The following is a 14,542-nucleotide window of genomic DNA, read 5'->3' on the forward strand; positions in this document are numbered from 1 at the left end:
GGAGAATACAATCTATTGCCCCCTGTTATCAGACATTTCAGGGGAGAGGATGACTGTAGGACAGGAGAATACAGTCTATTGCCCCCTGTTATCAGCCATTTCAGGGGAGAGGATGACTGTAGGAAAGGAGAAAACAATCTATTGCCCCCTGTTATCAGCCATTTCAGGGGAGAGGATGACTGTAGGACAGGAGAATACAATCTATTGCCCCCTGTTATCAGACATTTCAGGGGAGAGGATGACTGTAGGACAGGAGAATACAGTCTATTGCCCCCTGTTATCAGCCATTTCAGGGGAGAGGATGACTGTAGGACAGGAGAATACAGTCTATTGCCCCCTGTTATCAGCCATTTCTGGGGAGAGGATAACTGTAGGACAGGAGAATACAGTCTATTGCCCCCTGTTATCAGCCATTACTGGGGAGAGGATGACTTTAGGACAGGAGAATACAGTCTATTGCCCCCTGTTATCAGCCATTTCAAGGGAGAGGATGACTGTAGGACAGGAGAATACAGTCTATTGCCCCCTCTTTTCAGCCATTTCTGGGGAGAGGATGACTGTAGGACAGGAGAATACAGTCTATTGCTCCCTGTTATCAGCCATTTCAGGGGAGAGGATGACTGTAGGAAAGGAGAATACAGTCTATTGCCCCCTGTTATCAGCCATTTCAGGGGAGAGGATGACTGTAGGACAGGAGAATACAGTCTATTGCCCCCTGTTATCAGCCATTTCAGGGAATAGGATGACTGTAGGACAGGAGAATACAGTCTATTGCTCCCTGTTATCAGAAATTTCAGGGGAGAGGATGACTGTAGGACAGGAGAATACATTCTATTGCTACCTGTTATCAGCCATTTCAGGGGAGAGGATGACTGTAGGACAGTAGAATACAGTCTATTGCCCCCTTTTATCAGCCATTTCAGGGGAGAGGATGACTGTAGGACAGGAGAATACAGTCTATTGCCCCCTGTTATCAGCCATTACTGGGGAGAGGATGACTGTAGGACAGGAGAATACAGTCTATTGCTCCCTGTTATCAGCCATTTCAGAGTAGAGGATGACTGTAGGACAGGAGAATACAATCTATTGCTCCCTGTTATTAGCCATTTCAGGGGAGAGGATGACTGTAGGACAGGAGAATACAGTCTATTGCTCCCTGTTATCAGCCATTTCAGGGGAGAGGATGACTGTAGGACAGGAGAATACAGTCTATTGCCCCCTGTTATCAGCCATTTCAAGGGAGAGGATGACTGTAGGACAGGAGAATACAGTCTATTGCTCCCTGTTATCAGCCATTTCAGGGGAGAGGATGACTGTAGGACAGGAGAATACAGTCTATTGCCCCCTGTTATCAGCCATTTCAAGGGAGAGGATGACTGTAGGACAGGAGAATACAGTCTATTGCCCCCTCTTTTCAGCCATTTCTGGGGAGAGGATGACTGTAGGACAGGAGAATACAGTCTATTGCCCCCTGTTATCAGCCATTTCAGGGGGGAGGATGACTGTAGGACAGGAGAATACAGTATATTGCCCCCTGTTATCAGCCATTTCAGGGGAGAGGATGACTGTAGGACAGGAGAATACAGTCTATTGCCCCCTGTTATCAGCCATTTCAGGGGAGAGGATGACTGTAGGACAGGAGAATACAGTCTATTGCTCCCTGTTATCAGCCATTTCAGGGGAGAGGGTGACTGTAGGACAGGAGAATACAGTCTATTGCTCCCTGTTATCAGCCATTTCAGAGGAGAGGATGACTGTAGGACAGGAGAGTACAGTCTATTGCCCCCTGTTATCAGCCATTTCAGGGGGGAGGATGACTGTAGGACAGGAGAATACAGTCTATTGCTCCCTGTTATCAGCCTTGTCAGGGGAGAGGATGACTGTAGGACAGGAGAATACAATCTAGTGCCCCCTGTTATCAGACATTTCAGGGGAGAGTATGACTGTAGGGCAGGAGAATACAGTCTATTGCCCCCTGTTATCAGACATTTCAGGGGAGAGGATGACTGTAGGACAGGAGAATACAATCTATTGCTCCCTGTTATCAGCCATTTCAGGGGAGAGGATGACTGTAGGAAAGGAGAAAACAATCTATTGCCCCCTGTTATCAGCCATTTCAGGGGAGAGGATGACTGTAGGACAGGAGAATACAATCTATTGCCCCCTGTTATCAGACATTTCAGGGGAGAGGATGACTGTAGGACAGGAGAATACAGTGTATTGCCCCCTGTTATCAGCCATTTCAGGGGAGAGGATGACTGTAGGACAGGAGAATACAGTCTATTGCCCCCTGTTATCAGCCATTTCTGGGGAGAGGATGACTGTAGGACAGGAGAATACAGTCTATTGCCCCCTGTTATCAGCCATTACTTGGGAGAGGATGACTGTAGGATAGGAGAATACAGTCTATTGCCCCCTGTTATCAGCCATTTCAAGGGAGAGGATGACTGTAGGACAGGAGAATACAGTCTATTGCCCCCTGTTTTCAGCCATTTCTGGGGAGAGGATGACTGTAGGACACGAGAATACAGTCTATTGCTCCCTGTTATCAGCCATTTCAGAGTAGAGGATGACTGTAGGACAGGAGAATACAATCTATTGCTCCCTGTTATTAGCCATTTCAGGGGAGAGGATGACTGTAGGACAGGAGAATACAGTCTATTGCTCCCTGTTATCAGCCATTTCAGGGGAGCGGATGACTGTAGGACAGGAGAATACAATCTATTGCTCCCTGTTGTCAGCCATTTCATGGGAGAGGATGACTGTAGGACAGGAGAATACAGTCTATTGCCCCCTGTTATCAGCCATTTCGGTGTAGAGGATGACTGTAGGACAGGAGAATACAATCTATTGCTCCCTGTTATCAGCCATTTCAGGGGAGAGGATGACTGTAGGACAGGAGAATACAGTCTATTGCTCCCTGTTATCAGCCATTTCAGGGGAGAGGATGACTGTAGGACAGGAGAATACAGTCTATTGCCCCCTGTTATCAGCCATTTCAGGGGAGAGGATGACTGTAGGACAGGAGAATACAATCTATTGCTCCCTGTTATCAGCCATATCAGGGGAGAGGATGACTGTAGGAAAGGAGAATACAGTCTATTGCCCCCTGTTATCAGCCATTTCAGGGGAGAGGATGACTGTAGGACAGGAGAATACAATCTATTGCCCCCTGTTATCAGCCATTTCAGGGGAGAGGATGACTGTAGGACAGGAGAATACAGTCTATTGCCCCCTGTTATCAGCCATTTCAGGGAATAGGATGACTGTAGGACAGGAGAATACAGTCTATTGCTCCCTGTTATCAGCCATTTCAGGGGAGAGGATGACTGTAGGACAGGAGAATACAGTCTATTGCTCCCTGTTATCAGCCATTTCAGGGGAGAGGATGGCTGTAGGACAGGAGAATACAGTCTATTGCCCCCTGTTATCAGCCATTTCAGGGGAGAGGATGACTGTAGGACAGGAGAATACATTCTATTGCTACCTGTTATCAGCCATTTCAGGGGAGAGGATGACTGTAGGACAGTAGAATACAGTCTATTGCCCCCTTTTATCAGCCATTTCAGGGGAGAGGATGACTGTAGGACAGGAGAATACAGTCTATTGCCCCCTGTTATCAGCCATTACTGGGGAGAGGATGACTGTAGGACAGGAGAATACAGTCTATTGCCCCCTGTTATCAGCCATTTCAAGGGAGAGGATGACTGTAGGACAGGAGAATACAGTCTATTGCCCCCTGTTTTCAGCCATTTCTGGGGAGAGGATGACTGTAGGACACGAGAATACAGTCTATTGCTCCCTGTTATCAGCCATTTCAGAGTAGAGGATGACTGTAGGACAGGAGAATACAGTCTATTGCCCCCTGTTATCAGCCATTTCAGGGGAGAGGATGACTGTAGGACAGGAGAATACAGTCTATTGCTCCCTGTTATCAGCCAATTCAGGGGAGAGGATGACTGTAGGACAGGAGAATACAATCTATTGCCCCCTGTTATCAGCCATTTCAGGGGAGAGGATGACTGTAGGACAGGAGAATACAATCTATTGCTCCCTGTTATCAGCCATTTCAGAGTAGAGGATGACTGTAGGACAGGAGAATACAGTCTATTGCCCCCTGTTATCAGCCATTTCAGGGGAGAGGATGACTGTAGGACAGGAGAATACAATCTATTGCTCCCTGTTATCAGCCATATTAGGGGAGAGGATGACTGTAGGAAAGGAGAATACAGTCTATTGCCCCCTGTTATCAGCCATTTCAGGGGAGAGGATGACTGTAGGACAGGAGAATACAATCTATTGCCCCCTGTTATCAGCCATTTCAGGGGAGAGGATGACTGTAGGACAGGAGAATACAGTCTATTGCCCCCTGTTATCAGCCATTTCAGGGAATAGGATGACTGTAGGACAGGAGAATACAGTCTATTGCCCCCTGTTATCAGCCATTTCAGGGGAGAGGATGACTGTAGGACAGGAGAATACAGTCTATTGCTCCCTGTTATCAGCCATTTCAGGGGAGAGGATGACTGTAGGACAGGAGAATACATTCTATTGCTACCTGTTATCAGCCATTTCAGGGGAGAGGATGACTGTAGGACAGTAGAATACAGTCTATTGCCCCCTGTTATCAGCCATTACTGGGGAGAGGATGACTGTAGGACAGAAGAATACAGTCTATTGCCCCCTGTTATCAGCCATTTCAAGGGAGAGGATGACTGTAGGACAGGAGAATACAGTCTATTGCCCCATGTTTTCAGCCATTTCTGGGGAGAGGATGACTGTAGGACACGAGAATACAGTCTATTGCTCCCTGTTATCAGCCATTTCAGAGTAGAGGATGACTGTAGGACAGGAGAATACAATCTATTGCTCCCTGTTATCAGCCATTTCAGGGGAGAGGATGACTGTAGGACAGGAGAATACAATCTATTGCCCCCTGTTATCAGCCATTTCAGGGGAGAGGATGACTGTAGGACAGGAGAATACAGTCTATTGCTCCCTGTTATCAGCCATTTCAGGGGAGAGGATGACTGTAGGACAGGAGAATACAATCTATTGCTCCCTGTTATCAGCCATTTCAGGGGAGAGGATGACTGTAGGACAGGAGAATACAGTCTATTGCCCCCTGTTATCAGCCATTTCAGAGGAGAGGATGACTGTAGGACAGGAGAATACAGTCTATTGCCCCCTGTTATCAGCCATTTCAGGGGAGAGGATGACTGTAGGACAGGAGAATACAGTCTATTGCCCCCTGTTATCAGCCATTTCAGGGGGGAGGATGACTGTAGGACAGGAGAATACAGTCTATTGCTCCTTGTTATCAGCCATGTCAGGGGAGAGGATGACTGTAGGACAGGAGAATACAGTCTATTGCCCCCTGTTATCAGCCATTTCAGGGGGGAGGATGACTGTAGGACAGGAGAATACAGTCTATTGCCCCCTGTTATCAGCCATTTCAGGGGAGAGGATGACTGTAGGACAGGAGAATACAATCTATTGCTCCCTGTTATCAGCCATTTCAGCGGAGAGGATGACTGTAGGACAGAAGAATACAGTCTATTGCTCCCTGTTATCAGCCATTTCAGGGGAGAGGATGACTGTAGGACAGGAGAATACAATCTATTGCTACCTGTTATCAGCCATTTCAGGGGAGAGGATGACTGTAGGACAGGAGAATACAGTCTATTGCCCCCTGTTATTAGCCATTTCAGGGCAGAGGATGACTGTAGGACAGGAGAATACAGTCTATTGCCCCCTGTTATCAGCCATTTCAGTGTAGAGGATGACTGTAGGACAGGAGTATACAGTCTATTGCTCCCTGTTATCAGCCATTTCAGAGGAGAGGATGACTGTAGGACAGGAGAATACAGTCTATTGCCCCCTTTTATCAGCCATTTCAGGGGGAGAGGATGACTGTAGGACAGGAGAATACAGTCTATTGCCCCCTGTTATCAGCCATTTCAGGGGAGAGGATGACTGTAGGACAGGAGAATACAGTCTATTGCCTCCTGTTATCAGCCATTTCAGGGGAGAGGATGACTGTAGGACAGGAGAATACAGTCTATTGCCCCCTGTTATCAGCCATTTCAGGGGAGAGGATGACTGTAGGACAGGAGAATACAGTCTATTGCCCCCTGTTATCAGCCATTTCAGAGTAGAGGATGACTGTAGGACAGGAGAATACAGTCTATTGCCCCCTGTTATTAGCCATTTCAGGGGAGAGGATGACTGTAGGACAGGAGAATACAGTCTATTGCCCCCTGTTATCAGCCATTTCAGTGTAGAGGATGACTGTAGGACAGGAGTATACAGTCTATTGCTACCTGTTATCAGCCATTTCAGAGGAGAGGATGACTGTAGGACAGGAGAATACAGTCTATTGCCCCCTTTTATCAGACATTTCAGGGGAGAGGATGACTGTAGGACAGGAGAATACAGTCTATTGTCTCCTGTTATCAGCCATTTCAGGGGAGAGGATGACTGTAGGACAGGAGAATACAGTCTATTGCTCCCTGTTATCAGCCATTTCAGTGTAGAGGATGACTGTAGGACAGGAGAATACAGTCTATTGCCCCCCTGTTATCAGCCATTTCAGGGGAGAGGATGACTGTAGGACAGGAGAATACAGTCTATTGCTCCATGTTATCAGCCATTTCAGGGGAGAGGGTGACTGTAGGACAGGAGAATACAGTCTATTGCTCCCTGTTATCAGCCATTTCAGAGGAGAGGATGACTGTAGGACAGGAGAATACAGTCTATTGCTCCCTGTTATCAGCCATTTCAGGGGAGAGGATGACTGTAGGACAGGAGAATACAATCTATTGCTCCCTGTTATCAGCCATTTCAGGGGAGGGGATGACTGTAGGACAGGAGAATACATTCTATTGCTACCTGTTATCAGCCATTTCAGGGAAGAGGATGACTGTAGGACAGGAGAATACAGTCTATTGCTCCCTGTTATCAGCCATTACAGGGGGAGAGGATGACTGTAGGACAGGAGAATACAGTCTATTGCCCCCTGTTATCAGCCATTTCAGAGGAGAGGATGACTGTAGGACAGGAGAATACAGTCTATTGCCCCCTGTTATCAGCCATTTCAGGGGGGAGGATGACTGTAGGACAGGAGAATACAGTCTATTGCTCCTTGTTATCAGCCATGTCAGGGGAGAGGATGACTGTAGGACAGGAGAATACAGTCTATTGCTCCCTGTTATCAGCCATTTCAGGGGAGAGGATGACTGTAGGACAGGAGAATACAGTCTATTGCCCCCTGTTATCAGCCATTTCAGGGGGGAGGATGACTGTAGGACAGGAGAATACAGTCTATTGCTCCTTGTTATCAGCCATGTCAGGGGAGAGGATGACTGTAGGACAGGAGAATACAGTCTATTGCCCCCTGTTATCAGCCATTTCAGAGGAGAGGATGACTGTAGGACAGGAGAATACAGTCTATTGCCCCCTGTTATCAGCCATTTCAGATTGGGGAGAGACGATCACATTCTGTTCTGTTTCCGTTCTTAAATATAACCTATAACCTCCTGCTCCCCCAACCATATACACAAAGTATACAACGCTCTAACACATATACAGACAACCCCCCCCCCCCCCCCCCCACACTGATTGGTCACTGACCGGCCACGCTGATGGTCTTTAGTCTGAAGTCCGCCCCATACAAGATGATGAAGCAGAGGGAGGCGTCCAGCTTGCGGGCATCTTCAGGGTACCTCTCGAAATCTCGTGAATTCTTCCCAGGGCGAATCTCTTTGATTTCTCTGATATCAACTAGAAAACAAGAAGAGGATGAAGGGTTAATACCCGAGAGCTGACAACTGCGCACCGGCGTCTACCTGCACCCTGTCAGCACCGCTTTTTGGGAGATGTCGTGTTTCTCTACAGCAGAAAACTGCACAATATCCTGATATGCTACGGAAGCTGCAGCATTGTGTGTGAATGCAGCTCCAGCTGTGAATAGAGTACAGAATCTAATCACTTTTACTGAAGGGTCTACAAAAATCAGCAACAGGGTCAGAAATAAGTGAGGTTCTGCTACCTGGGACTTAATAGGAAAACTGGGTATTGTGGCTGTAATATGGATGCTGCGTAACGGCCTTCTGGATGCAGCCATTTTATAAATAAAGCCGGGCATCCAATTTGTAAAATAAGTCTTCTTCCTCTTTTGCACCATCTCTGAGAGATACAGCCTGCAGTGTAAAGAATGGCGGTTTTCATTCTGGTTGCTACTGAAGTCTGTTACTTCTTATGTCACAGTCCTGTAGTGATCAATATGGCAGCGCGGGTCGGATGAGGGGCAGACTGTTCCCACTTATATCCCCCCACGGAGCAGCCGCTGGACCCGCGCTGCTGTTTGTACAGACACTTTATTTTTTTTTCATTTTCGGCCTGGGCGGTCCATGGGGTCAAGATTTTGGTCTGGATGGTTCCCATGGCAACTTAGTCCCAGGCCTGCGGACTTTGGAGCCGTCTCGCCCTGGCACGGGACCGTCACCGCTGTCACTGCACATAAAGGGTCCGCTGTGCACAAAACCCTACTAAATCCGCCATTAAAGGGCCGGTAACCAGTATCCCGTGAACAGAGCTTAATGGCTGCACTGTATGAAGTTCCACAGCTGTCTAATAGACTTTGTGTTTCGTTCCTCACCATTTCCAAGATCTCTGCTTGCTGTATGTGAATGAAAGCATTTATAGTTACATTCAGAAGCTGAAAAACCTGACCTAGCTCAGTACTGCTTGCACAGCAGATGTATTTGTTACAATGTGTCAGTGCAAGAAATTCACACGTATTCACGGATGTGTTCTGTACGTGTTCTCCATGGACAGCACGCATCCCCAATTATTTTCACACATCCGTGTTTTCGCACGGTCCGTGGGTCCACGGTTTTAGCACGGATCCATGCTCTATTTTGTCCATGTTCACGGATCCATCGCACCCATTATAATCTATGGGGCCGTGAAAATCACGTACGCAGCACGGATGCCATCTGACCATTAGGAGGAGTTGCTGTAAAAATTAATTTTCAGCTGTACAGTGTCCGTGAAACACGGAAGGCAAAAAACGGACACACGGGCCGAACACAGATTCTTCACGGATGCATCGCTGACTGTCATCACGGACACAGACGTGTGGATGAGGCATTGCACTTTAAATTAAGAAGCAAGCAGAGGTCAGGAATATCTCCACGATCAGAAAGCGATGGCATATCTTTGCCCCTTTAAACGGCAGTCCCTGATCCTGGCTCTTTCCTAATGGAGCAGAGCTGCAGTATAAAGCATGGGGAGAAACAGCTGCAGCCTGAGCCTCCAGTGAGGCAGGTGAAGGATTTCTGACTAACTCCAATAGACAATGGCCATCATTTAGAAAGACTGGCATTTTATGCTGGTCTTTGATCCCCCCCCCCCCACCATGCCGTGCCGGACGATGCACAAAATGCATGACGAGGAGTATGCCTGATCATAAATGAGGTGCATCTCTGATGGTCCATGTGCCTGGAATGAAAAACTACTCCATTCTTTGAGTGAAGTCGTTTTTTTGCCAACATTTACGTCTGATTTTCCGCGCACCGCCACTCCCAAGGATGGCGTAAAAAAACGCCTGTGTGACAAAATATTGTCACAAAAGCGTTTAAAAAGTTGCAAAAAGGGGTCTTGCGGCTTTTTTTTATGCCAAAAACTGGCAAGAGAATGTTGGTAAATGACCCCCCAATTATTCTGGAGTCAATAATTAGAGCTGTGTCCTAATGAAGCAAAGCTGCAGTGTAGAGCATGAATGAGTCATATTTATATATTTAGCAATCCAAGTCTTAATGCATGACCCAGGGGGATAGATTTAGGGTTGAGCCAGAGCTGTCGCGCCCAAGGATCGCACTGTATCGAGTATAAAGATGAATGGGGCCATAGGGTGACTCGCACGTGTGCCGCAACCGCGACCCCAGAATGGAAAAAAAATCCAACACTCTTAATAAATGACCCCCAAGCTTGAGTCAGTGATTACGGCTGTGGGGTCTCTTCCCTCGCCCTTTTCAGGGTGTTGAGCTTTAGGACTGTACATGTAGAACCCGCACCCCAAATCACAGACGTGCACCTGGGGTGAGAGGTGAAGAAAAAGTCCCTTTAATGACTTAAGGATGGACGCTCGGCACAAAGTATCCGCAGCTATTGTAACTGAACGCCTCCGATGCGGAGTCCACGGGGCAGAGTTCACTCCGTGCCTCTGGGTGTTTGTCCGGAAATTGTATTTAACTCTGCTTTATCCAGGATGCGCTGCAGCAGCGAGGTGACCACTCATCCGCCTCGTCTAAAACCGCAAGAAACGCGATGAGCCCCTAATGTCCAACCTGCTGCCTCAGAAACATCCATTACGCGACCATCTGCGCGATTCTCTGCTTTTCCATTTTCCTCATGCACACGACCATCATTTGTGTCCGCATTTTTTGTGGGTCGCACATGGGCTTTCTATGCGTGCGTAAAAAATGCGGACAGCACTTGGCTAATAATAGAATGTGTCCTGTTCTTGTCCGTTTTGCAGTTCTATTAGGAAAATGCGCCATGCACGCGGCCGGTATCTAATATCTTGTTGATCCGCTGTTTGCAGACCGCAAAGTACATGCGGTTGTGTGCATGAGGCCTTATAGAAAGTTCTGCAACTTTGTTAGAGACTTTGGGGGTCATTTATTAAGAACGGCATTTTAGACGGCGGTCTTAATAACTCCTGCGCTGGGATCCGACGAAGTGACATTACCGCCACTCTAAACCTATGCCAGCTCCCTTGCTGGCGTAGATTTAGAACATCTTCTACGCCTAAAACAGATGATGGGGCTGCCGTCCGTCCCCTTCCCCGCTCCCTTTTTTTAGGCCTAGTGTAAGCGGGAAAATTCGCAGATTGCGGCGCAAATAACCTTTGGGTAGCAATTCTCGACAGATATGCGCCAGGCGTATATATCTGATAGTAAATGACCCCCTTTGTGTTTCAATTCTTCACCATGTTTTAAGATCTCCGCTTGCTGTCAGTAGATATGACCAGGGCTTGTTACAATGTATCCCTTCCCGACAAATCTGTGTGAGCTAAACACATCAGCATCAGACATCTGTTTCCTGCTCTGATAGTTTGTTACAATGTATCAATGCAGTTTGTATCTGTCAGCACTCCACACTGCTTACCTCACAGCTTTTCAGTCTCTGGATGTATGGATAAATGTTCCTACTCACTGACAGCAAGCAGCGATCTAAGCTGTAGACTGTTTTTATTGTGCAATGTTTAAAAATATATCCCTATCACACTGTGGCCCCCATACCTGAGTGGCCCGCAGTCTCTCCTGCAGCAGTGATAGCAATGTCTCCCTGAATAACATATTCTTTATCACTACAGTGCATATAGATCCTACATACTGTGATGTCATCATATACAGTAGTGATGTCATCAGGCCAGGCAGTTTCCTTACTGCAGTGGGGCCTGGGGGTCTGTGTGCGATGTCTCAGTTCATCTTCATATTTAATACTTTGAATCCATCGTTACAGTGATCTGTATGGTGAGAGCAGAGACCGTCCTTCCTGGATCAGCTCCTGCGACTCCGAGGCATTGTTCCAGCAGAAAAGAGGTTAAAGCGAGGCATAATCCACCTCCTCCCTCCACATGCTCTATTCTGGGTTCATCAGGAAGCTGCAGACTTGGACAAACAGAGATCTAAGTGACATAAAACCAGTTGTGTGTACAGGATGGAAGTAGTAAAAGTGGAGGCCAGGGGTCCAACAGGCAGGGGAGAAGAGGCCCATGTCCAAGCAGGCAGGAGAATAGAGGCCCGGGGTCCACCAGGCAAGAGAATAAAGGCCCGGGGTCCACCAGGCAAGAGAACAGAGGCCAGGGGTCCACCAGGTAGGAGTGCAGAGGCTTGAGGTCCACCAAGCAGGACAGCAGATGCCTAGGGTCCACCAGGCAGGAGAGCAGAGGCCGAGGGTCCATCAGACAGGAGAGAAAAGGCCCGGGGGCTAAAAGGCAGGACAGCAGATGCCCAGGGTCTACCAGGCAGGAGATCAGAGGCATGGAGTCAACCAGGCAATAGAGCAGAGGCCCAGGGTCCACCAGGCAGGATATCAGAGGCATGGGGTTTACTAGGCAAGGCAGCAGAGGCCTGGGTCTATCAGGTAGGACAGAAGAGTCTGAGGTCTACCAGGAAAGATGGCAGAGGCCTGGAGTCTACCAGGCAGGACAGTACAGGCCTAGGGTCCACTAGGCAGGACAGCGGAGGCCTCGGGTCTACCAGTTAGGACATCCTTTAGAAATGAAATTTTTATATGTTAGAGCTCAAATATCAGGTTACATAGAGCATAAGCATAGATATACCCCAGTATAGAGGGGGCACTGATCTCAGCTCAGGATACAGAGGTCTGACTGTACCCCAGTACAGAGGGGGCACTGATCTCAGCTCAGGATACAGAGGTCTGATTGTACCCCAGTATAGAGGGGGCACTGATCTCAGCTCAGGATACAGCGGTCTGACTGTACCCCAGTATAGAGGAAGCACTGATCTCAGCTCAGGATACAGAGGTCTGACTGTACCCCAGTACAGAGGGGGCACTGATCTAAGCTCAGGATACAGAGGTCTGACTGTACCCCAGTATAGAGGGGGCACTGATCTCAGCTCAGGATACAGAGATCTGACTGTACCCCAGTATAGAGGGGGCACTGATCTCAGCTCAGGATACAGAGGTCTGACTGTACCCCAGTATAGAGGGGGCACTGATCTCAGCTCAGGATACAGAGGTCTGATTGTACCCCAGTACAGAGGGGGCACTGATCTTAGCTCAGGATACAGAGGTCTGACTGTACCCCAGTATAGAGGGGGCACTGATCTCAGCTCAGGATACAGAGGTCTGACTGTACCCCAGTATAGAGGGGGCACTGATCTCAGGTCAGGATACAGAGGTCTGACTGTACCCCAGTATAGAGGGGGCACTGATCTCAGCTCAGGATACAGAGGTCTGACTGTACCCCAGTATAGAGGGGGCACTGATCTCAGCTCAGGATACAGAGGTCTGACTGTACCCCAGTATAGAGGGGGCACTGATCTCAGCTCAGGATACAGAGGTCTGACTGTACCCCAGTATAGAGGGGGCACTGATCTCAGCTCAGGATACAGAGGTCTGACTGTACCCCAGTATAGAGGGGGCACTGATCTCAGCTCAGGATACAGAGGTCTGACTGTACCCCAGTATAGAGGGGGCACTGATCTCAGCTCAGGATACAGAGGTCTGACTGTACCCCAGTATAGAGGGGGCACTGATCTCAGCTCAGGATACAGCGGTCTGACTGTACCCCAGTATAGAGGGGGCCCTGATCTCAGCTCAGGATACAGAGGTCTGACTGTACCCCAGTATAGAGGGGGCACTGATCTCAGCTCAAGATACAGAGGTCTGACTGTACCCCAGTATAGAGGGGGCACTGATCTCAGCTCAGGATACAGAGGTCTGACTGTACCCCAGTATAAAGGGGGCACTGATCTCAGCTCAGGATACAGAGGTCTGACTGTACCCCAGTATAAAGGGGGCACTGATCTCAGCTCAGGATACAGAGATCTGACTGTACCCCAGTATAGAGGGGGCACTGATCTCAGCTCAGGATACAGAGGTCTGACTGTACCCCAGTATAGAGGGGGCACTGATCTCAGCTCAGGATACAGAGGTCTGACTGTACCCCAGTATAGAGGGGGCACTGATCTCAGCTCAGGATACAGAGATCTGACTGTACCCCAGAATAGAGGGGGCACTGATCTCAGCTCAGGATACAGAGGTCTGACTGTACCCCAGTATAGAGGGGGCACTGATCTCAGCTCAGGATACAGAGGTCTGACTGTACCCCAGTACAGAGGGGGCACTGATCTCAACTCAGGATACAGAGGTCTGACTGTACCCCAGTATAGAGGGGCACTGATCTCAGCTCAATATACAGAGGTCTGACTGTACCCCAGTATAGAGGGGGCACTGATCTCAGCTCAGGATACAGAGGTCTGACTGTACCCCAGTATAGAGGGGGCACTGATCTCAGCTCAGGATACAGAGATCTGACTGTACCCCAGTATAGAGGGGGCACTGATCTTAGCTCAGGATACAGAGGTCTGACTGTACCCCAGTATAGAGGGGGCACTGATCTCAGCTCAGGATACAGAGGTCTGACTGTACCCCTGTATAGAGGGGGCACTGATCTCAGCTCAGGATACAGAGGTCTGACTGTACCCCAGTATAGAGGGGGCACTGATATCAGCTCAGGATACAGAGGTCTGACTGTACCCCAGTATAGAGGGGCACTGATCTCAGCTCAGGATACAGAGGTCTGACTGTACCCCAGTATAGAGGGGGCACTGATCTCAGCTCAGGATACAGAGGTCTGACTGTACCCCAGTATAGAGGGGGCACTGATCTCAGCTCAGGATACAGAGATCTGACTGTACCCCAGTATAGAGGGGGCACTGATCTCAGCTCAGGATACAGAGGTCTGACTGTACCCCAGTATAGAGGGGGCACTGATCTCAGC

At 48.6% G+C, this 14,542-nt stretch overlaps 1 protein-coding gene across 2 annotated transcripts in view; it reads right to left on the reverse strand.

Moving 5' to 3' along the window:
- The window catches only part of LOC121000970 (1-phosphatidylinositol 4,5-bisphosphate phosphodiesterase gamma-1-like), a 127,900-nt gene that overhangs the window by 92,734 nt on the left and 20,624 nt on the right, over window positions 1-14,542 (reverse strand). For both annotated transcript variants that reach the window (XM_040431814.1, XM_040431815.1), the window contains exon 2: window positions 7,633-7,782. In XM_040431814.1, the coding sequence (XP_040287748.1) occupies window positions 7,633-7,782 (150 nt within the window). The remainder of the gene's footprint in view (window positions 1-7,632; window positions 7,783-14,542) is intronic.

Source organism: Bufo bufo, chromosome 5 (genome assembly GCF_905171765.1).
Source record: "Bufo bufo chromosome 5, aBufBuf1.1, whole genome shotgun sequence".
Taxonomy (NCBI): domain Eukaryota; kingdom Metazoa; phylum Chordata; class Amphibia; order Anura; family Bufonidae; genus Bufo; species Bufo bufo.